General features: G+C 38.7%; 1 protein-coding gene across 8 annotated transcripts in view; it reads left to right on the top strand.

The window, feature by feature from the left end:
- The window catches only part of LOC125461244 (disks large-associated protein 4-like), a 579,923-nt gene that overhangs the window by 449,126 nt on the left and 106,151 nt on the right, over window positions 1–24,646 (top strand). For all 8 annotated transcript variants that reach the window (XM_048549769.2, XM_048549768.2, XM_059652770.1 and 5 more), the window contains 2 exons: window positions 9,644–9,785; window positions 18,065–18,305. In XM_048549769.2, the coding sequence (XP_048405726.1) occupies window positions 9,644–9,785; window positions 18,065–18,305 (383 nt within the window). The remainder of the gene's footprint in view (window positions 1–9,643; window positions 9,786–18,064; window positions 18,306–24,646) is intronic.

Here is a 24,646-nt window from a genome sequence, read left to right as displayed (position 1 = left end):
CACTGCACAACACAACCAGCCCAGCTCTTCCCCTCCACCCACTGCATCCCAAAACCAGTCCAACCTGTCTCTGCCTCCCTAACCGGTTCTTCCTCTCACCCATCCCTTCCTCCCACCCCAAGCCGCACCCCCATCTACCTACTAACCTCATCCCACTTCCTTGACCTGTCCGTCTTCCCTGGACTGACCTATCCCCTCCCTACCTCCCCACCTATATTCTCTCCACCTATCTTCTTTTCTCTCCATCTTCGGTCTGCCTCCTACTCTCTCCCTATTTATTCCAGAACCCTCACCCCATCCCCCTCTCTGATGAAGGGTCTAGGCCCGAAACGTCAGCTTTTGTGCTCCTGAGATGCTGCTTGGCCTGCTGTGTTCATCCAGCATCACATTTTGTTGTCTTGGATTCTCCAGCATCTGCAGTTCCCATTATCTCTATGGAACTCAATTGTATTATGTTCACTTTCTTTCTGCAAGGATTCTTCTATTGTGAGATTACTAATTAATCCTGCCTTAATACACAATATCGATCTAAAATAATTATTTTAGATAATTAAAAGTTTGTTAGTTCCACAATGTACTCTATATTCTTGCAGGGAGTTGTCACAATTTCATTCTAGAATCTCATCTTCCAAACAACGTTTTACGTTTAGATTTGCCTAGGCTAGGCAAGTTCTGCATGATCATTATAAACGTCCAATGATTTCTTGTTTAATGCAATGGTACAACATTGCTGGAGAGCCTAAAAATTACTCCCACCAACTTGCTGAGGGTGATTCAGCAAAGAATTTTGTGACTTATGCTGGGATATTGTTCCACAGACAGTGGTAGCAGTCCACTGACTCTTAACACTTGTCGTTGCAGGCAGTGAAGTTAACAATTGACTCCAATATGTGGACTAATAAAACCAAGGCTAACGATGTCTTCAGCTGTTGTGCATTCATTTGTCATTCCAGCAAGCATCACTGCACAGCAAGCAGAACTGTGAACACTCACCAGTGTTGCCCCTGCAAAATCCTGGGAAATTGATGCCATTGTCGCATCGCACTCATTCCAGAAGAAAACAGTAATTTAACATAGACCAAGAATGAAATACTGTTTGAGAGTTAATTCCATTTCGGAGAAGTGTAATCTAATCACTGCCGAGAGACCTGAGCAACTGCTTTCGTGGTCTAATGTGTTAGTTCCAGCAAATTGAAATAAGAAAATTAAAATTTGTTCACAGTTCACATTGTCACCAGATGTCACAGTCAGCAATAAAATGTCTCCACTCATGACGTCAACTATGATTAAATTGTGAGTTGATTTTGTCCTTTGTAAAGGTTGCCACTGTTCTCACAGGCACCCATGACTTGGACCATATGAAACTGATAAAACAAAAGAGGTGTGTGAGGAGAATGCAGTTGTAGCACTTATGTGTATCACATATGGACATTCACAGGCATCTATATTCTTAGTTTTCTTTCACGTTTTCCTTAAACACTTCAAATGGGAAGATCAAAGCCTTCGCTGAATGCCATTCTGTCTCACTGAGACATCTCCAGATAACAGGAAACATTAACACCCATTTAAAAATAGAAAACAAAAGATAAGGTCTATGATACTAAATAATAGTGAACTGAATATTAAAATGTTGACATTTAAATGACATTTAAAACAAGTATCAACTTTCCTCTCCTAATGTAATGAAATCTGAGCCTTCATTATGTTCAAGCTCAAAACTCATCCAAATCACCTAGGTGAATAGCTATTATTTATGTTCCAATATTTATCACTAAAATTTTCCATGAATCTTCCTTCAAGTCCTAGCCAATAGGAGACAACATTGACAATACTTCTTCCACAGTAGAAAAAGTTTACAATTTCATTGAACATCTGAAACTGATAACTGCCTTAATTTATGTCTGAATATCCCTCTCCATTTCACAAGCTGATGTAATTATTGAGAATTGCACACAGAAATTCCCCGTAGTTTTTTTTAATTTTAAGAAAAATCCGACAGCAATTCATGAATTAATAATGTGAGTCGGACATTTGGCAGGTCTGCTCTTGGAAAATTAATTTTCTGTATTTATTTCGTTCTTTTCTGAAACCTCCATTTCAGTCATTTACAAATCTTCTGAGCGTGGAAATGAAACCCAATTAGATTAATGAAACATTCAGTGATACCATTACCTCATTTGATGGCTCTCATTTTCACATTCTGCAAATTCTTCTGCCTGAAGCAAATAAATTATTAGAAACACCACACATAGTCATCTGCCAAGTGCGGCATGGAACTTTGTATTTTAGGTAGAGGAAGTAGCACTTCACATGGATGTATTTTCATAACAGGTTAAATTCTGAATTTTGACTGTTTTGTTTTTTGTGATTATGTTGATACTTCTATTGTAGGTTCTTTTATTATAATCAGTGACAATCAATTTTCCTCCAACGGCTGTCATTCAGTGGTTCTGAGAGTTCAATAATGAGCTTTCATAAATCACTAGGCATCCAACAGCGGTTTAAAGGAAACCTGCTGGAACCAGGCAATGTCTACTTAAGACAAAGGTCACTCTTTTTTGATATTTTTTATAAATGACCTGGATGAGGGCGTAGAAGAATGGGTTAGTAAATTTGCAGATGACACCAAGGTCGGTGGAGTTGTGGATATTGACAAAGGATGCTGTAGGTTGCAGAGAGACATAGATAAGCTGCAGATCTGGGCTGAGAGGTGGCAAATGGAGTTTCATGCAGACAAGTGTGAGGTGATGCACTTTGGTAGGAGTAACCAGAAGGCAAAGTACAGGGCTAAGGGTAAGATTCTTAGTAGTGTAGATGAGCAGAGAGATCTCGGTGTCCATGTACACAGATCCTTGAAAGTTGCCACCCAGGTTGACAGGGCTGTTAAGAAGGCATACAGTGTTTTAGCTTTTATTAATAGAGGGATCGAGTTCCGGAACCAAGAGGTTATGGTGAAGCTGGACAAAACTCTGGTGCGGCCGCACTTGGAGTATTGTGTACAGTTCTGGTCACCGCATTACAAGAAGGATGTGGAAGCTTTGGAAAGGGTGCAGAGGAGATTTACTAGGATGTTGCCTGGTATGGAGGGAAGGTCTTATGAGGAAAGGCTGAGGGACTTGAGGCTGTTTTCATTAGAGAGAAGAAGGTTGAGAGGTGACTTTATTGAAACATATAAAATAATCAGAGTGTTAAATAGGGTGGATAGGGAGAGCCTTTTTCCTAGGATGGTGATGGCGAGCATGAGGGGGCATAGCTTTAAATTGAGGGGTGAAAGATATAGGACAGATGTCAGAGGTAGTTTCCTTACTCAGAGAGTAGTAAGGGAATGGAACGCTTTGCCTGCAACGGTAGCAGATTCACCAACTTTGGGTACATTTAAGTCGTCATTGGATAAGCATATGGACGCACATGGAATAGTGTAGGTTAGATGGGCTTGAGATCGGCATGACAGGTCGGCAAGTCTTTTCATAGCAGTTCATCGCTGCTGGCACAAAATTAAAAATAAACTACAAGACAGATACAGTCTATTTGAGAGATAGTAGGAACTGCAGATGCTGGAGAATCTGAGATAATAAGGTGTAGAGCTGGATGAACACAGCAGGTCAAGCAGCATCAGAGGAGCAGGAAGGCTGATGTTCCGGGCCTAGACCCTTCTTCAGAAATTCCTGAAGAATGGCCTAGGCCCAAAACATCAACCTTCCTGCTCCGCTGATGCTGCTTGGCCTGCCGTGTTCATCCAGCTCTGCACCTTGTTATTGCAGCCTATTTGACCCTGTTTTTCCTCTATCAGTGCTTTAACTGTATATAGCCATTCTGTTCCAATAGTTATGTATTCTCTTCTTCCTTTCGTCCTTCTATCAAGCCAGTTCATAAATAGCCCTGATTCCTGCAAAGCCTCACTGTTCAAGGGAACAGTACACCTTTAAATCCGTTTCAATCTGTTGCCAAAATGCTATCAATAAGATGGTGCCAAGAACATCACTCATCTGTGTGTATGTTAAAGGGAATTTATCATCATTTTGAGTTGAAGGGTCATTTTTGGAGGGAAGGGAAATTGAAACTCCTATGCCCCTTGCAAATTGCCACTGCTTCAAGGCATTATACCACTATACTGATGAGTTGCAATTTAATGTGACGCAGAAAGATGCAATGTGTGACAAATAGACTTGTAAAATATAATCATGACGAAATCTGTAATATTCTCATTTTTCACAGGCATGTATATAAAGTGATGTAAACAGGAATTGTTCGAAAAGCTCAGCAGGTCTGGCAGCGTCTGTAGAGTGAAATCAAAACTGCAGAATGGATCACTGGACCCAAAACATTAACTCTGGTTTCTGTCCACAAATGCTGCCAGACCTGCTGAACTTTTCCAGCAGTTTCTGTTTTTGTCTCTGATTTATGGCATTCACAGTTCTTTCACTTTTTATTTAGGAAGTGAGATGTACTGCCATGTGTAAACAGAGCAGAGCCTCAATTTGGAAATAGTCAAGTAACTTTCAGTTGATGGCATATTACCAGAGCTATATATAGTGTAATGCTTTTAAGTTTTATTCTATCAGAGTGTATTGAATTATGCATCCCATAAATTGCCTGTCATCAACAGTTTAATTCCATACTTTAAGCCCTCTATATTCATCTGTTCTATTTCTGCCGTGAAGAAATTGGATATTTATCAATTGGTTACTTTTTGTCTACCAACACAAAAACCAAACCACAGAAAAAAATGTTACCAACTATCTGCATTAAACTAATCCACATTTTTCAAGAACAGAACATGTCAAAAAAAAATAGAATCAATTAAAAGTCATATGACATTTTAATATTAAAAATAATGGATAGGGATATACCTTTGTTCTAAAACTTTCACATACACAGTATGAGTCTTTTCCTTGTCTTTTTGATGTTGGGCTGCCAGGTGCCTGGACGTGGAGCAAGTGATGCTGTGAAAAATACCATCTAATACCTCAATGTCTCCATAAAAGATAATCAGTTTAACCAGTTCTACTCTTAAATTCTTTATTACCTGATGTCACTAAAGTTAACTTGTGGTTTTCTCAAGATAGCTAAAAGTTTTTTTTTCCCAACATAGATTTCTTTTAATCTTCCATCCTCTTTGCAGAACTGAAGGGAACACAAGTCAATACCATAAAGACAAAAAAAAGCAATTATTAGGGCCATCACTTTTTTTTCCCAAACCCTATCCATGACCCCAATAACCCTCACCACCTGCCCCATTGCCATCTTCAGTGTATACATGTGTACGTCTGACAATAGGTTAAATTGAAGGGTGTAGCTTGCCATAAGCTACAGGGTTTGGTTGTTTTCAGGTTCATTTTTCAGCTTCCATTGGCTTACCTACAGAAAGAGAAGTGCTAAAAGCATTTATCCCTGGCAATTTTATAGGTATAAAAACCCGTATTTGTCACAGTGATTAAATAGCTTGGTAAATAAATGAAGCAATTTTGATATCAGTGCTGTGTTGCAGCCAGATCTGTTGCCACTCTAATTACTTGTTATAGCCTTTTCCCTGGATCAGCCTGGCTACTTCATCAAAGAAGTAAAAGAAAACTGAAAGAAAACAAATATTTTGATATTTGCCTCAATGTTCATTCTCTCCTTTTTTCCTGCTTGCCAGCAACTTGTTCTGTTCAAACTGCCATGGGATCAGTGTTTACCTGAAAACTTGCACATTCCCCTACTTTTCTGATGTCCTGTTCTCTTTTGATTAGGTTCCTTGTTCTATCAACAAACCCCCATCCCAAAATATTCTCAGTAAGTTCCACCCTCAGCCTTTACATTGGGCAGTATTTCATCCCAGTGATTACGATTTCCAGCTCACCACATTTTGTCTTCTCCTCACTTCCTTGATATTGATATTTTCAAATGTTCCTTAAACTGTCTTCCCAATATTCTCAGCAAGCTGTCCAACTTACCTCTCCTTTCTGTTCCCATGGTCTTGGTCATAATAAAGCCATCTCCAAGCATTGCCCTGCATCTCTAACGACCCATATCCCCTATCAAGCCTCTAATGACACTTTCTTCTGCAAGAATGCCTGAAAAAGAGAGACATGTTCACAAACTTATTTGTCTTGCACTCTTACGGACAAATGTAAGAATGCCAAGCTTCAGTCATAGCAATCAATTCAATGACAGGAGAAAAGAGTACTGATGTTTTGTCAAGTCAAAACTCATTGGTCAAAGCATTGTCATAGAGAGAGCAGCAGAGAACAATAGACTCCCAAGCACCAAGCTAATTCAAAAAAAAGCACGAGGTTTGAGCATATTCCTTTTGTTTGTAAGAGAACATGAGATGTGGGTGTCACTGACTAGGCCAGTACTTATTGCCCATCCTAACTGTCCAGATGGCAGTCAAATGTCAATCACATTTCTGTGAGCCTGGAATCACAGATAGACCAAACAGGTAAGGACAGCAGCTTACTTCCCTCAAGGACGTTAGTGAACCCAGATGGTTTGTTCTTCAGCAATCAACAATGGTTTCATGCTGACCATTAGATGCTCAACCCCAGGTTTGAATTCTTGGATTCAAATTCCATTATCTGCTGTGGTGAAATTTGGAGTCAGCTCCCCAGGTCAGACTTGGGTCTCTGACTTAATACTCTAGTGATAATAGCATAAGAAAACAAGGAAGGTTTGGCAATATTCTATGGAGAGAATATATCAAGTCCAGTGACCTTTTGTCAAAAAACGTATCCCGGACCCACAAGAACACCTTTCCCCCAAATTCAGTTGCACTAACACAGGCTTCTTATGCATCCCGTCTTCTCTTCACACTGCTTTTGGTACCATCTAAACTACTTTTTTGAAATTTCCTCTCTAACTCTCCCCACCTCCCTCTTCTCCTCTAAGAACTTCACAAAAACCCACTTCAGTGATCCCTCATTTCTTCACCTTCTTCCTAATATCTCCTTGATTGGTTCAATATCTCTTCTCATCTCTGTGAAGTGCCTTTGGCCATCTTCCTGCATTAAAATTGCAGTATGAATGCAAGGAGTTGTTGTGGGTTCACTAATGTCCTTGAGGGAAGTAAGCTGCTGTCCCTACCTGGTTTGGTCTATCTGTGATTCCAGGCTCACAGAAATGTGATTGACTTTTGACTGCCATCTGGACAATTTGGATGGACAATAAATACTGGCCTAGTCAGTGACACCCACATCTCATGTTTTCTTACAAACAATAGGAATATGTTCAAGCCTCGTGCTTTTTTTTTGAATTAGCTTGGTGCTTGGGAGTCTATTATTCTTTTTTATGTACTTTCAAAGATTTTAACATGTGCAAATGTTTATGCCAAGTGTTCCAGGTAATCTGCTACTCTATTTCTTGCAATGTTTGTTTCGTACAAACAACTTGTTTGAGGTGGCCAGAAGCCCATTCATGTTCGAGCTCATGTTATCACCATTTCAGCTTTCGACAAATGATTATATTCTAGTTCATTAATGGTCCATTATTAGACCATTCGTTAGTTTCCCATTTCATGAAGGTATCTGGCCTTAACTCACTTGCAGTTCGAAACTGTAGTTTTACAGAACTCATGATTGACTCATCTAAATCTATGAGTTCCTGTGGTTTAAGTCCTGTCTCTACAGAATGAATTGTTGATTGCTCTTGTTTCAGCATGTAAGTCCTTATTATGACTAACTGTGTTTTGTGTGGCTCATGCTGATGACTCTGCCTGATTTCTTACACAAGGTAACCTCTAATTTTCATTTAGGATTTGTGATGTTATTTCTCCACCTCACAAAATCAGTTGCCAACTCCATTATTCAGACACTTACAGGCCTGTACAGCTCATTTTAAATGCACGGAACATTTGCATTAATCATGAGATTTAGTATCCCATGGAGCTAAAATATTAAAGTTTAGACAGTTAAATACATTGTAGGATGCATTCATCATTGTTACCAGTCTGTGCAAGTAATCCCAGAGATTATGTTCAAAACTGTCATATTCCAGATTTCCCTTAATCACATGTCCAGGGGCATTATTTGCAAAACTGTCCTTATCAGTACTTCCCACACATTCTTTAAACATGCTAATTGGATCTTGTAGTGATTGGAATGAGGATCAGATGAATCTTATTGACTATGAGACCCTTGATTGGGTTTTTTTTATCCTGAGCCGGTTAGGAAACCCTGGTTGACAGATGTGAACAAGAGATTCAGATAGTCTCCTCATTCCAGGGACTAGCTCTGAGCTGACTGGCCAGAGCCAGTGCATGAGTAAATAAAGGGTGATTTGGTAACAGGATACCAATCTCAATGATGTTATTTCAGATCTGTTGACTTCCTTAAACCTAACAGATCAACCCTCTATGTCAGTGATGAAACTCTGCAAAAGGAACTCCTCTGCCTGTTCCATCTTATTCCTCTATGCTGTTATGCTGAATGGACAATGTGGGACAAAGAAGAAAGATTGGCCATGTGGATGTGGCTTCCCCATTTTTCCCACAGGGTCTCATAAGAATTTCTGTTAGAATCCAGATGTTTGACACAGCTAAATACTGCAGTAAAAATCACAACAATTTGAGACTAAGGTATTTTAAGTTGTGGCTACAGTGGCAAATGGGAAAAATTGTATAGAATGTTCAATATATAGGGTGAGTGAATTTGTAATAAATTGACTTCGCACAAAGGAAAATTATATGGAGCCCATAACAGGCAAAACTTCCACATTTTTGACAAAATTTTTGGGCACTGTTTTGGCCAACTAACAGCATTTTCTGCTTTGCAGTGATGCAGTCAAGTTGGGAATGAAATCAAGTTAAAATTCACCTGAAGTGCCAAGAACTAATTGCAGCTTTACCTTCAGAAGATTGTGATGCAAAGACAAGTTTTACATTTGTCCCATTAAAACTTACAAACTTTTATAAGTTTGAAGCCAGAAAACATAGCATGGTGATGCTTTAATCTTGTGCTTTACGATGTAAAGTGAATACATTGAGTGTACCAAGCAGCAGCATCTCATCATGCCATTTCACCATTATTTGTACAATAATGTAACAATTACACTATTCCAATTACTGAAGGAAACATTTAAAGAGCTAATGTTTTTTTAGTTAAAATGAAAACAGCTCAGCAATTGCTGCTTTTTTCTATAACTTGACTGTATTTTCAAAACGGTCCATTTCATTTTTGAAGTTTTTTTTGCTGCATGAGTTGGTGAAGTTGCTGTGTCACATGCTCAAAATAGAATTTAAACATATGTTGCTAATGTCTGGAAGTTGAGTTAATTGCATGGCCCTAAGAATATAAAACGCTGACATTTAAACTTTGCCTAATCTCTGATTCGGAGGCATTCTGAATGCATCTGCACAAATCAACTGAAAAATACAGTTGAAATCTGCATTTTCTTTTTAAGTTCCAATGATCTACACATATCTGAGTTGTACTTGGAATTGTAGGAATTAGATGAAGAGGCATAGAAAATATTGTAGTGACCATAAACACAATCATGGAACTTTTGGGCTGAATAGTCTTTCTCTGGGCTATACATTCTACATAATTCCGTGTAATTGTTAAATTATCTCATTCTGAGAAAAATTTTGAAAAATTAAATAAGTATACTGAATGCAAATGTAATTTAGAAAACAATCTTCAATACAATCTTCATTGTACAACCACAGCTATCTTGCATCAGTGAGTGAATCCATCCATAGGAGTCTTGATTGCCTGGATACAGCAGAACTGAACTCACCCAGCTTTCATGGATGGACTGAGGACTACATGGGAAGTTCAGACACTCTCAAATCCAACCCAATGAACCAGGTGTGTATAATTTTAATCTCTTGACATAAACGATGCCATTTACGCTGTCATTGGATATCACAAATAAACTAAAACAACAAGAATAATCAACTGATTTTATTAAATATTCTAGAAGCCCCCAGTGGCCAAATCAGAGGTTGCTAAAGTGTGGAGATCGGGCAAGGGGGAAAATTTTCATGCAATAACATTTAAAAGTAACCGATATGAGCCACACAGAGGTAATATGTACTTTTTCAACTGTGTCCTGAATGCAAAATACAAAATATTTTTCTTACTTTATGCAGGTACGTATTACCAGTGCAAGATCTATATAGTTTAATTGCATGATAATACAATAATGAGTAAAGACCACTGCTACAAAACAGTCTATACCTAACGTTCACTGGTCAAAGTCCTGGAACTTGCTTCCCAATGTTATTGTGGCTATATGCAAAAAGGATGACAGTGGTTCAGGAAAGCAGCTCACCACCACCTTCTCAAGGGCAATAAAGGAAGGGCAATAAATGCTGGTCTAACCAGTAATGCCCACATCTCATGAGTGAATAAAATAAATTTAATACAACCTTATGTTTAAATATTTTAGATGTTCAGAATAGATAAAGAATACAAGTTCCAGTCATTTCACTGCTCTGAACCTGGGGAATTCCTATCATTAGAATGCCATTCTTAAGGTGAATTTTATTCGTACAGTCTGCAAGATCTGGTATATTGTCTGAATGTAATAGCCATCAGAGTGTTTGACTGAATAGTGATATTTGCTCTTCATCTATTCTGTACTGATCCTGTAATGCTGAGTGGAATGTAGTGGAGAGAATTTTGCATATTGTTCGGCGAGGAGACAATGTGGAGTATTCTTGAATGCATTTAAATTTTGTTTTACCTGAACTGTGAATGCTTGGTTGAACATAAGATTCAAGTTGGTGCTTGAGAAAATTGCAGTACAAATTAGCCACCTGTTAGTAAATATACTGGATGAAAGCATTTAGAAACTTTTGAAAAAACAACAATTAACATAAATGCAATAAGGAGAGTATGGGAGAGATATTAACTTACCATGGTAAGCAATTGTCAGTGCATGTGGTAGTTTGAAGAAGTCAAAAATACTGGCTTGTTAGGAAGCCAGCAGCAACTGTCCAACTTAGGCACTCAAAATGCTTAACATCATCCAGGATAAAAAAAACCTGTTTGACTGGCACTACATCCATAAATATTCACTCCCTCAGGTAATGACACTCTGTATCAGCAGTGTCAATCATCTACAAGATGCAGAGCAAAAATTCAGCAAGGCTTTTCAGAACCACCTTCCAAAACCATTTTCTTCGAGAAGGACAAGGACCACAGGTACATGGGAACACCACCACCTGCAAGTGCCCCTCCGAGCCACTCACCATGCTGACTGGGAAGTATTTCGTCATTCCTTCAGTGTCACTGAATCAAAATTCTGGAACTCCCTCTCTGACAGCTAGTGACTACAGCAGTTCGAGAAGGTGGCTAATCACCAGTTTTTCAAGGGCAACAAGGATGGGCAAAAAATGCTGACCCAGCCAACAAAGTCCACATCCTGTTAATGAAGTTTTTTTTTTAAATCTATACATGTAAAAGCAAATTACTTGTCTGACTCCATGTTGGTTTGTTGGAATAATCCTCTGAGGTCTTTGAGCTAATTTAAACTGAACTTGGTAGGATGATGCCGAGGGCCAAGTGACATTATGTCGGGGAGCTGACATCCTAACCAGACCATAGGGGTGCACGTGTGGGTCGTCTAGCAGGAATTTCCACAGTCCTGTCCACATTGCTGGTACCTTTAACCATGGAAAATGCCCGAGACAGTACTCAGGGTGGATGGAGTCAAGATCAATTTGATGAATGACACGTGGGATACATGACTGCTGAGCACCGAGGACAATGAAAGGGCAAATACATGAAGCTGGTGTTTGCAAATTGTAGCTCCATTTAATTTGCAATCATTTCATTGTCCATTTGCAATCCTGTTACACTTTGTGGGGTGAAGAGCCCTCCAGAAACCTCACACAACTCGTACTTCATTAAAAAAAAGCAATATTCAGCTTTCTTTGTCCAAACTCTATCAGGTGAGCCTATTTGTGGTTGAGGGTTTGGGGGTGAAGAGCTGTGGCAGGGTGGGGGTGGCGACATGTTTTGAGAGTAGCAACAGAAATACTGTAAGGTTTTGTTAACATTTCCAAACACAATGGGAGAGAGTTTGGAGGAGTTCACATTCACAAACAGCACCAGGAGATTTCAGACATTTTCAGTGATGTCTACCTCCATGGATATAGTGATCGCCTCCTCAAAACTTCCTTGGAGCTGAAGACATGGACGTTGTCCAAATTGGAGCTGACTCTGACTACTGCCATGCACATTCAGTCCATCAGCTCAAGGAAAGCAGAGGAAAGCCTCACCTTGGTCATTTAGCACCTCACTGAATTGCCACAAAAAGTGCTTACTAGTTCTTGACCAATAAAACCTCGCAGGTGGACAATGAGATGAAACATGGAGAAACGACACATGACAGTGGAGATTTTCTCAAAATACACCAACTCCTCTTCCTTTTATCCCCACAACCATTCTGCAAAAGCCCAGTGTTGTCTAGTTCCTCCTTCAACAAGTCAGACAAGTCCAACTAGAATGTTGTGAATGAATTTGTCCAGGTGTCCCACAATACCATAGTCATCTCTTTACTACAAAAATAAGCAAAACAGTCTCATGTTACTAGGAAAACAGTTACAACAGCTTTTACCACAAAACAAAGCTATCTCTTATTCCATTTGGCCTCTTAAGTGTACAATACTTCCCAAGTCTCTTGTAGATTTGCATCGCTGCTGTTTCTGTGGGACTGTGAAGCTGCTTTCTCTCTTCCTCACTCTCTCTGGATGGTCAGCTGGTCTTGACCTTTCAGCCTGCTAGTCTCCTCAGAAGATCCAAGAGGCTGCAAGAGATCAGTCTGCTGATTAATCTTTTTTTTTGTCTTTTTGGTCGGCTTTATGAAACTTTCTATAGTTCTGGACAATCAGGGAGACTCGCTTAGTAGTTTGACACATTGTCAATCATTTGGTTGGCTTGCTACTGTTGTTATTTGTATAGCAGGACACAGTGCCTTTCTGTCTGTGCCCTCCTTTGTTTGGTGAGTAAGTGTTGGGGACATGTCTGCCCAGGATAGCTGTTGCATTTTACATTATAAAAATGTCATTAGCAACTAGCTGCTGTGTTTGCACCATGCCTGGTGTCTGGGTTTTATGACTTCAGAGTTTTACTTGGCAAATGTATCCAGCAACCCTTACTGTTTGACCAAGCTAGCAATCTATCTGTGATTTTGCAGCCAGGAGGCTGCTACACTAGAATCTGGCTCCTGCCCTCTTGGCTGATCCTGCTCTCCTCAAAACTATGGTTAGGACCTTTTTTCACAGCATTCTCAGAGTCTTTAAAACCTATAGAATGTTGACCACATGGTACCTGACGATCAAGGGAATGAGCCTCAATCGCTCCTGAAGCAATAGGAGAAGAACTAAATTGGACTAATAGGAATAGGAAGGGAAAGAATTTGTAGCTTCTCAAGGTAGTTCACTGAAGTGGTTCAAAATTGTTTACCTCAATATTTTATAAGCTGCACTTTCTGTCCTAGGTTTGTGAAATAATGGGATGAAAATTAGAAATATGATTGGAAAAAATGAGAGAACCAAAATGTTATGATGAATAGTAAGCTGAGATATTCACCCTATGGGCATTTGAAGTGAATGTGACAGATATGAAAGCTAAAGCTTTTAAGGTATGCTTTCACCAGCCTTAACAATACCTTCTAAGAATGTGTCAACTTCATGTCATTAGTCCCTGTTTTCTCTAATATTTCATAAGTTCTATGTTCACTACACACTATTACATTGTGATGAAAAAACACACACGACATAAATAGCAAAGGAAGACAAAACGGCTGGAGCAAAAGATTTAAAAATTGACCAAATGTGACAGACAGCAATTACAGAAAGGGAAAATGAAGAGGCTACAGCAAGATGCATCAGAGCGCAAGAACGTGCTGCACAATGGGACCGAAATTCTTTAAGAACTCTTTCATCTCTGATCTAATCTTTATTAAAAGAATCATATGTAGAGTATAATATTGGCATTAGACCAGAGATTTGTTAGTCATGTGCTACCACAGCGTAGAAAAACTACCACCGACACTGTATCGCACAATTTGTAAAAAACAATTACAATCTGAGCCACCCGACCAAATCAGTGTTTCTCTTATGAGAACAACTGAATCAAATCACCTATTAAAAAACACCAGAGCATCATAGCATCTAAGTGGGATTCTTAAAGAAAGCCCTTGTTTCCTTTAAAAAGGAATGTTAATTAACATGTTCTACAATGAAATGTTTAACGTTTCACCAAACATCAAATATAGTAGCACTGAAAATGTAGAGAGGGATACTCCAGAGGCTGCCTTTGACACTAATGATAAAACATTCAGAATGTTGCTGTCAAACATTGAGGAAACAAATGTAGGTTTAGATCCTGAGCATTTTGACAGTAACACTGAAGATGTAAAGATTGGTTAGAAGAAATTATATTGTAAAAATTGTAAATCTAATTCAGCTCGAGTCAAGCCAAGTAAAGTTAAAGTTAGTTGGGGGAACTGTGGGGTTTAGGTGGTGGGTGGTGCAGAATCAGTCAAGAGGACAGGGAGTAGATTCTGGGCTTTTACAGGATGGTTGTGAGGGGGGTAGGAAGAGGAGTTAGAGCGTTTTGGGAAAATCTCCACTGCCATGTCTGCTTCCTCCATCTTTCATCCCATCATCCACCTGCGCTTTTCTATTTGTCAAGAACTAGCAAGCACTTTTTGTTGCAGTTCAGTGAGGTGTTGAATGTCTAAGGTGAAGCTTTCGTCCACCTTGCTTAAGCTGTTGGATTAAATCTGTAGGGCAGTGGTCAGGGCCAGCGTATGTGTTTTCATCTCCAGTGAAGCAATGACTCTGTCTGTGAAGGTAGACATTGCTTGAAAAGGTCTGAGACATCCTGGTGCTCATGGTGAATGCACACTGTCCCAAGGTCTCTCACATTGAGTACCCTGCGTCTGGAAATGTTAACAGAGCCTCACAATATTTCTGCTGCTGCTGACTTCTCCCATGATTCTGCCACAAATCTTACCAGACCATAAGTCGCACAGACCCTGATAAGATTCTGAACAGAACCTTGCCAGGTGTCCTGGCTCTGGCACCCGCTCCGAATCACTTGTGATGACTGGCTACCCATATGTGAATATTCAATTACCTGACTTTGAGGCTTCATTGATTTTTGTGTTTCTGTATTGGTGGATGGCATGCATGAGTCATGTGACTTTTTTGAGGCCTTCTCTTCTGTCTCTGCTACTGCTATGAGTGATGATTGAATAACCTATTGGAGCTGAAATACATGAATTAGAATGGACAAGGTGAAAGAGTTCAAAGTCAATAAAATCAAAATGCACATCATCATATTCAGTAGCAGTTGAATCTGTATCATTGTCAATGATGTTACATGGCATGCAGCCATGTAATTATATTGCCCGTCACCCAGTAGCTAGCAGAAAGTTATATCTTCCATCTCCATACATTCAGAGGCTCTAGTTCTCTGAATTGTATTGTCCTTTTCAACAGTCAGAGTGGACATAACTGGAGGAACCCCCCAGGTCTCTCTGTCCAGCTGAATGTGTTGGGAGGATGGAATGTGAGCATTTGTGAGAGGTGGGTGGGAGACAACGGGAAGTTGAGGGTGTGAGGCATTGCTTGATACAGATTTGAGGAGACGCTTAAGAATGAAGAATCATTGCGCCAGCAAGTTTTGATGGTTTGAGGAGTTCTGTGCATGAAACAGTTGGGGTAGTCAGAGAATGAAGAGTTATATTTCAAGAAAACAGGGTGGTACAAGAATAGAACTGAAGTCAATCTTTGTGCACTTTTGTAAGCATTTGTTTACAGCGAAACAAATTGCAAACATGTATTTCCTAACCAACAGCCATCAGTTTGTTCCTTAGGAGCGCAAGCGAATCAATTGAATTAAGTGTACAATGAGCCTTTCTCAATATCTCAGGTTAGTGACTGTTTCCCCCAAGGTTAGATTGGGATGCAGAAATTGTCAGACTGTTGATTCCTACTGCCCACAATGAAAAGTCAGGCACCAATTGAACCAGGTTTTGACTATTCCAAGAGCTTCAAATTAACTCATATTGTAAAGTGGAAGCTCAACACACCCTTTACAAAGCAATTAACAGATAGGGTCAGTTTTGGAAACACAATTTTGGTAAAGGTACCATGAGCTGGTCCTGAGAAATGTCGACTTCTGTGTGTGTCAGTATGTGTCAAGATTTTGTTGGAAAAAAAAGACTAAAGCAGGTATTTCAACAATATAATTTTAAAATAATGAAATTAACATTAGACACTTACAACTGTATCGACTTAGTGAAATATAAGATCAGTCATGAATGAATGTATTTTCTTTTTCAGCAGTGATATCAGTTTTATACATACCTTTGGGTGTATTCCTTTACATGGTCTAAAAATCATACATTAATGAAAACTGACTCACAGTGACCAACATCTCGTCAGAGGAAGTATATTCTAAGGATTTACTAACATTAAGGCAATTTGACTTGAACCAGATACTTAAGTCTTTCACAGATGTGTTTCTTCCATTTATAGTTTGGCAGCGTAGTTACTACTTTGTGAGGGAAGTCATGGTGGAAAAGGTTAGATTGCTTCATTTCATATTAAGTTAAAGGTAGAGAACAGGTCAAATGTTTTCACTTATTTGTGACAGAAAAATTTACTTTTTGCCAAAATATAAGACTTCAGTTTACACAACAGTGTTGAATGGATGATAGTTAGTGGATTCAATAGTAATTTTCTCATGGAAGTTAGAGTTACACTTGAAGAATAAATATTGCAGAGTATGAAAATAATCAGACCAAGAAAATGCACAATAAGCCAAATAACAGCTTTCTTGCTAGATGGCTTCAAAAGTGTGGCTAAAAATTCTTCAACTTATCTTGCTTGATGTAAAAATGATTTCCAAATCCCTTTTGTCCTGAGTTTCCACCCTTCATGAATCTTTGATGTACAACTAATCTACTTCTTGCAACATTTTCTGTTTCTGTATTAACAACTCCACTTTATGTTGAAGGGGAAGGAGATGCAGCCTTAGTCACCTTATAGGTCATTCATATTGAAGACACAGTGCACCAGCGATGGATGGTCCAATGTTACATAGAATTACATAGAATTTAAAGCAAAGTAACAGGCTACAGCTGTATGCCAACATGTCGGCTTCACACAAATAAACTCATTCCTTTTCACTCATCATTATAATAATTCATTGACATTCAGGAAGGAAAATTATATTGAACCTGGCCATTTAAGCAACAATCAAGGAAAGTTGTCAGTATTGGGTGCTACTGAGCTTCATGAGAGTTGTTTTCCTGATTTGAGTCCGAAAGACAGCCTTTTACAAATCAGGAAGTCAGCCCTCTTATTCCAGCTTCCATCATGCTTTTGTAACCACGGTTTTGATAACCTTGTTAAGATTCTGGCTAAAGGTGGCATCCAAAATGTTGATTGCAGGAAACCCAGACATGGTATTGATGGCTTTTTCATCTCAAGTTCCAACTTCTCTAATGGTCTTCTGGTCAAATTCTTCGGCTCCACTATGTGCAAATATCAACCCATCTAAGTCTCTAAAGACCATGTCATGTCCTACTATTGATCTATTATTTTCTGTACCAACCAATCTCCAATGACAGAACTGAAAAACTTTGTTGATTTTGTCTAAATCTTTCTATGGCCTTGGTGCTCTTTCACTCAAGCTTCTTCTAACATTTGACCAACACTCTCCCCACCTCCACCCTTATAGATCTCTTCTTCTGACAGTCTCTTCAGTCCACCATTAGAAGCCACGCTTTCAGTTATTGGTTTTCATACACTTGAATTCCATAATTAAATTTTCAACATCTTTATATTTCCATCTGTATTAAAAGTCTCACTTAAATGTATTTCTTCGAACAAGTTTTTGGTCATCCCTCATAACATCGCCTTCTGAAGTCAGTATCCATTCTTTCTCCTTGAATGTTCTGTGCAGTGCAAATGATGTCATATCATTCTGACAGATATGTGGCCATGACATAACTAAATTTTCATTGACTGCGTAACTATGACTAAAGGTATCAAACAGCAGTACTTGGTTATCTTTTCATTGTTTAATCCATATTCAATTTCACTTTATTACATTTGAAGGAGAGAGAAATGGATTTCGGCAATCAATATGAAAACATCTGTGAGTCTGTCTTCAGCGAGGTGGACTCCCAAGCAGTGGATGCTCTGGACCTGCCTATACCTGGCTGTTTCCGCTCAAGAAGTCACAGCTATCTAAGAGCAATCCAGGCTGGCTGTTCTCAGGATGATGACAATGTATCTGTCCGCTCGGTGTCTCCTCCACCTATAGCAACCACAGTTCGAACCATGCAAACCAACACCAGTAAGTATCATATAAGCAATCTAATTCCCATTCAGTACATTGTGATACTTTCAAGGAGCAGAAATGAGTTGATTGTGCACATTTTGCAGGTCTGTTGTGAAGAAATCCTTTGTTGCATCAGATAGTGTTTATTATATTATTAAGGTCCCTGGCATATCATTTGCATCCTAATAGTGAGCTGACTTGATCCTTCAACAATTAGCTAATTCTAAGTAAGTAACGGCCAGCTTCGCACAGGATATAAATCATATCCGTGAGCCATTTAATTTATATCTTTTAAAACTTAGTGAGGTAAAACTTGTTAAAAAATTATTAATGATGTCTACGGTTTAGTTCCCCGATCCAGAAGTTACACAGATGTTAATTTGTTATTTGTTGTATCTGTGGGCTTGGAATGGTTGTTGTGGGCATCCAGTTAGCCTGAGGTGAACATGGAATGTGAATATAGTATTTACAAAACTCTAACATATAATGCATAAATCAGAATGCATTTTCACTTTTAAACATTTGTATTGGTAAACAAAAGTTGTCCTGATATTGTGATTAAAAAAAAACTTTAATGCTCCATTTTAATATGAATATAAGACAATGGGAGAAGAATGTGGCAGTTGTGTGTGGTTATCTGCCCACTGTGCTGCCATTACATGTACCATTCCAATTGGGTTGAATAGATTGTGTTGTAAGTCATTGAGCTTTAATTTTGGCATGGATTTTAAAGTGTTTGGATAATTATGGAGGTGGTAGCCACTGCTGCATTACAAAGTACAATGTTGTAATAGTTAATGGTTTGTGTTTTCATGTAAAATTTGAGAGTGATTTTGTGGCATAACAAAGAATTTACATTTTTCATGTAGAAAAAGATTTAGTTTTAGTTGCTGAAAACAATGTTTTAAACATATTGTTTTCCCTTGCTCTCCTGAATACTGTTCTTAAAATAAGTTACATAATGGAAATTATTTTCTTCTTTACTGGAATTCCATTTAGTTGTGCAACTTAAAATGCTAACCTTGTGGAATTTGCTATTTGTATGGGAGAGTAAGTTCCTTTTCTATTGGACAATATGTTTGTGTATTATTTGTTATAGCAAAGACCAAAAAGTTGTCATGACATATCACAACAAAAGCTTCGTGTTTGAAAGGTGATGGGGTGGTGGCGACGATGGACGATGAATCACGCAAGGTTTCGATCTCACCCATGCCATCGGACAGAAGCATCAAGTGGATACCAGCTACATTCCTACAAAGAGATATGGAATTTCATTGGATGTGACATCCTGAGCCATTATTGTGATGTCAGCACTAGTCTGTCTTTTTACAACCTAAGCACCATTTAAAGGTCCAAAAATAATATGAACAAATGTTGCTCTTGGCATAAATCGAGCTAAATTTTCTTACAATTGTGTTGTGAACTGCACTCTACAATGGAGCAGTGCGTTAACAGACTTGTTCAAGAAACTGGTGCAGCATCGCACCCACCCTTTGTAGACAGATTTAAACAGACTGATCCTATAAAGTGGCGGTCATCCACTGTCAGATTATTGCCAAGGTGATGAAGACAAAAAACAAGCCTACGATCTTTGTGGGGTCTGCATCCATGTTGAGCCAGATATTTGGATGGAAGTCTCTTTCTAGAAGTTATAAAGAAAGCCTTACATGGAATTAGTTCAGAAATTCTCAATGCAACTCCTGGTGGACATTGCTCCCATTCCAGAAAGTTACTGAATTGGGAAATTGTTTGCATTAAATATAAATTAGGATGGTGTGGGAAATGGAACTGTTACTGTAGAGGAATTTTTAAGAATGTGGACTAGGTGAGGAAATCTATGCACCATCTAATCCATTGCTAAATGTTGATGGTGGATACAGAAATAGTGTTCTCTTTGCAAAACTAATGACCCTCACCTTATGATCATAAAATGTTATCATTTAAAATCAGTGGCTGGAATAATAATAATAATTTCAAAATAAAGATTCCAAAAAATCAGGTATGGTTAGCATAGTCTTCTGGAGTGTTGAAAAAAACAATGCCACTAAACCTCATCACCCTCTGTAAGGAGGATGTTGCTTTTGATTATTTTGAAGAAAAACTATGTTTCACAATCTGGACCTGGAACTCCAAGTCCACCTCGGTTCCTTTAAGTGAAAAATGGAGGACATAATTTTCAGGTACCCTGCTTAATTTCAGCAGATATGGTAGACTTCCTTTGAAGATTTACAGGGCCAGTGTTTATTACAACTGAGCAATTAAATACAACATTTATTTTACATGGTCCAACTTTGTCACATGAGAGTTATCCACAACTTTAAGTGACCCATTTTACTCACGGGTCAAAAATTATACCGCACAGCTGAACATGCACAGTACTTCATAAAGCAGTGTATGTACACTGAGTTGTATTCGGAATTCACAGCTGAAGTTAGCAGAAAGCTACAATGCCAGCTCTATAAGTAGCCATATGTGCATTGCTTCTGCTGCTAACAAATGAAGTTTATTCACAATGGCTTCTATAATTGCTATTACAAAGCCATCTGTACTTATTCACCTCTGTAAAATCTTACTTTGATTACAAGAACTCTAAGCACAATAACGTTTAGGGATCACTTATTCCTGGGATGCTAAGAAAAGAGACACCATTGTTCTCAATGTCACATTTACCAAATAAAAATCAAAAGAAGAAAATGTTTCATATCAGACTAAGAAGTAAGAATTTAGTCTTATTTGGTTCATTTAAAATTACTGTTAGAAGCACAAAGTGTTTGCTAGGGTAGTGTTAAGATAAATAACTTTGAGATTTATGCATGTTTAATATACAAGGAGCTGAAAATGGGATATTATGACTTAATCTTTCATCTGTATTCATAAAAGCATAACAAAGCTGTTGATATGGTTTAATACTCTTGTTGCTAGCAAAACAGTGTAACCACTCCTTTGTATGAACACCAGCATGGAAGAACCATTGATGCATTTAAAGAGTCAGAAACATTTCCTCTTAGTGCAGAATTTGACTGCAGGCCCAATTTGAACAGTAGTGTGACTGAGGAATGAGAGAGTGATAAATTGCACAGTTATGATGAACTGAGGCTGGACCATTTTAACCTAAATGTATGAATTCTGGGAGCTTTTCTAACATAATTTCTGCCTTCAGACCCACTCTAAGGTATACTGACAGATCAGTTCATACCAGTCAATTGTAGCGATTATAATATTAACTATCCACTGCGCTGCAGAAACTAGCTATGATAGAGTGTGCTTAGCTCAAGGCCGTGCTGCATCCTTATCACAATATGATCAACTCTTTGTGAGTCTGAGTGAAGTGAAGTGAAATAGGAAAGCACTCCAATAATTTTTCTTCCAGCTGCCTCTGAGCAATGTGCAAGAGTTGATTTTTAAAATTTATTTTGGGAGATTCCAGCTTAATCAGAGAAGCTTAGCATACCTATTGTAAAATCTAGATGTTGTGCCTAAATCTCTAAATATGCTAAGTCTCTAACTTGACTGTGCAAAAATCGCTCCCTAGCTAATAGGTGGAAGCAAGAGTTTGAACAGGAAAAAGCTGACGGTTGGCGAATGATGAACGCTTGAGATATACCAGAAGGAAAACAAACATTAAAACCTGGGAATGACGCTTACTGATCCAAATTACTTTTCACACTTCAAAGTAGAGCTCCAATGTGATTAATACATTTCATTGCAAGTATTACCTTTTTTTAGCTTTTTCTCTCCCAGATATACTAAATGCTTTTCTTTCAAGCCCGGGGCACTTTGATCCGACTGAGCAACACTGAAAACAGCAAAACGTTTAACAGATTACTTTGTTGGGCCGACTCTGGCCTTGGAGTGATCTGCTGTCAGCTTTCCCTGACGCCAACAACACAACGCAACTCACAGGAACAAACCGGGCCTGAACAATAACCCAACAAGAGAGTGGCACAAGTGGGGAAGGATCTACTGTGCTCCTAGTCTAATCAGCTGTGCATCCCAATCCCCTCAGTTGGGGAGGCAGGGGTTAATATCTGGTCAGATTTGTTTTCCTGATTGAGAAGCTTAATAGCTGTTGGATGGTTTTGTGAATGGAAAGCAGTTTCCATTGGTGTTCCACAGGGCTTATTTTAGGCCCTTTCCTCTTTGTCATAAACATTACTGATTTATACTTAAATGTGGGAGGCATAATTGGGAAATCTGCAGACAATACAAAATTGACTGGATAGTTCATAGTGAAAAGGATGACAGTAGATTGCAGAAAGATATCAATGGTTTGTTCAAGTGAACAGAAAAGTGGCAAATAGAATTCAATCTGGAGAAGTGTGAAGTTTTGCATTTGGGGAGAGCAAGCAAGCATGCGAGAGAATGCAGAAGAATTGGGAGGGTACTAAGAGGGGTGGACGAAATGAGAGACCTTCGACTGCATGTGTGCAGTGTCCTAAAGGTAGCAGGAAAGGCAAATGAGATGGTAAGGATGACATATGTGCCGTTTTCCTTCATTGGGTGAGGTATTGAATACAAGAGCAGGGATGTATCTCTGAAACTATATAAGGCACTGGTTAACCCAAAGCTGGAGGCTTGTCTACAATACCGGTCATCATATTGCTGGAAGGATAAATTACTTGAAAGCTGAATGTGCGAGAATAATTCCAGGGCTTGAAAATTGCAGGTATAAAAAAATTACATAGGCTAGAATTGTTTTTCTTTGAATAGAGGAGGCCAAAGGTCATTTAGTTGACATGTACAAAATAACGTATAGCTTGGATAGAGTGGACAGGGAAGATCTGTTTCCCTTAGCAAAGAAGTCAGTTACCAGGGACCACAAGTTTAATTTGAAGGTAGAAGGAGTACTGGGGACGTGAAGAAAAGCCTTTTTCATCCACAGGGTGACTGGCGTCTAAAATTCACTGTGGAGTTTGGTACTTGAAGTTGGAACCCTGAACTCCTTTAGAAGGAACCTGAATCTGTACCTGATGCACTATAACCTGGAAGGCTATAGTTGCAGAACTGTTAAATGCGATTAAAATGTGTGGGTAGTTAGTTCAGCCAATGCAAACACAGTGGGATGAATGGCCTCTTTCTTACTGCAATGTTCCAATGATTCTGTGGTTCTTTACTGAAAACTTAAACATTGTCAGTTTAATTTTGATTTGCATGAAGTGCATTACAAGCTAAATGCCACACGAGTGTTTCTACAATTACGTAGTGACGTCCTTAATTAAGTACGACAGAATGTTGAGTGTGGGTGGATTACTTGCTTAACCGGATACTCAGATGCAAGTTTAATTATCAGTGAGCTGACGCAGTTATAGAAACTTAAGTGTATCCACACCTTACATGTCCTTGCCAAGTATTACTTGATAATAGCTCAAATTCATTCAAAAATCCTTTGTAAGCTTGTAGTTGCGCAGTTAAGATACTAGATTTTGCCAATAAGGATGAATAAGCAGTGTTGATAAATAATAAATAATAACAATAAGTAGTGTTTTAATCAATACTTTAGAAAAAATTGGCTACTGAGTTGGTGGCGAAAACTATCAATCAGCAATTGACAAGTTGCAAGAATGCAGTTAATCCGGGAAAGAAATGACTCACATACAAACACTCATAAAAATTTTACTTTGAATAATGTCTATTTTTCTGTTGATGAAGGTTGCATGTTGACATTTACTATGCCTGTGCTGCATCTGTTTTTTTGTACCAATCCATTTACAATAGACAATTAATGCCTGAATAAAATAGTGGACAGGAAACATGGTATGAATTTCATACATATTCAAACTTCAACTTCATCAATTAAAAAACATTTTAAGAGTTAGTCAGATTTTCAATGGCAGGTTTGTGAATGAGGAGACAGGATAGGAGTTTCCTCCTGCTGGCAAGCAAACAAATTCGTGCAAATCTGAATTGGGTCTGAGCTGTGATCAGAGATAATGGGAACTGCAGATGCTGGAGAATCCAAGATAACAAAGTGTGAAGCTGGATGAACACAGCAGGCCAAGCAGCATCTCAGGAGCACAAAAGCTGATGTTTCGGCCCGAAACGTCAGCTTTTGTGCTCCTGAGATGCAGCTTCGCCTGCTGTGTTCACCCAGCTTCACACTTTGTTATCTTGGGTCTGAGTTAAACTAGTGCTAACACTGCATTGATGAAGCGCAGCCTCAGTAGTTACCGCTAGATGATGATCTGATGAATTTTAGCATCCAACTACTTTCCAACTTTCAATTTCAGAAACATGTATCAATATTTCTTAAGTCATGTAGTTTTTTTGTTGGTTTTGCCGGGCAGTTGACAGATTTTCCTGTGGGAGAAGTCAAAATTCAGAAAAGTTTCTCTGAGATGTATTGCTTCATGATTTTA

This window comes from Stegostoma tigrinum, chromosome 19 (assembly GCF_030684315.1).
Source record: "Stegostoma tigrinum isolate sSteTig4 chromosome 19, sSteTig4.hap1, whole genome shotgun sequence".
NCBI classification, from domain to species: Eukaryota; Metazoa; Chordata; class Chondrichthyes; order Orectolobiformes; family Stegostomatidae; genus Stegostoma; species Stegostoma tigrinum.
Note: the sequence above shows the minus strand (reverse complement) of the source record. Positions and strands in the feature narration are given on the sequence as shown.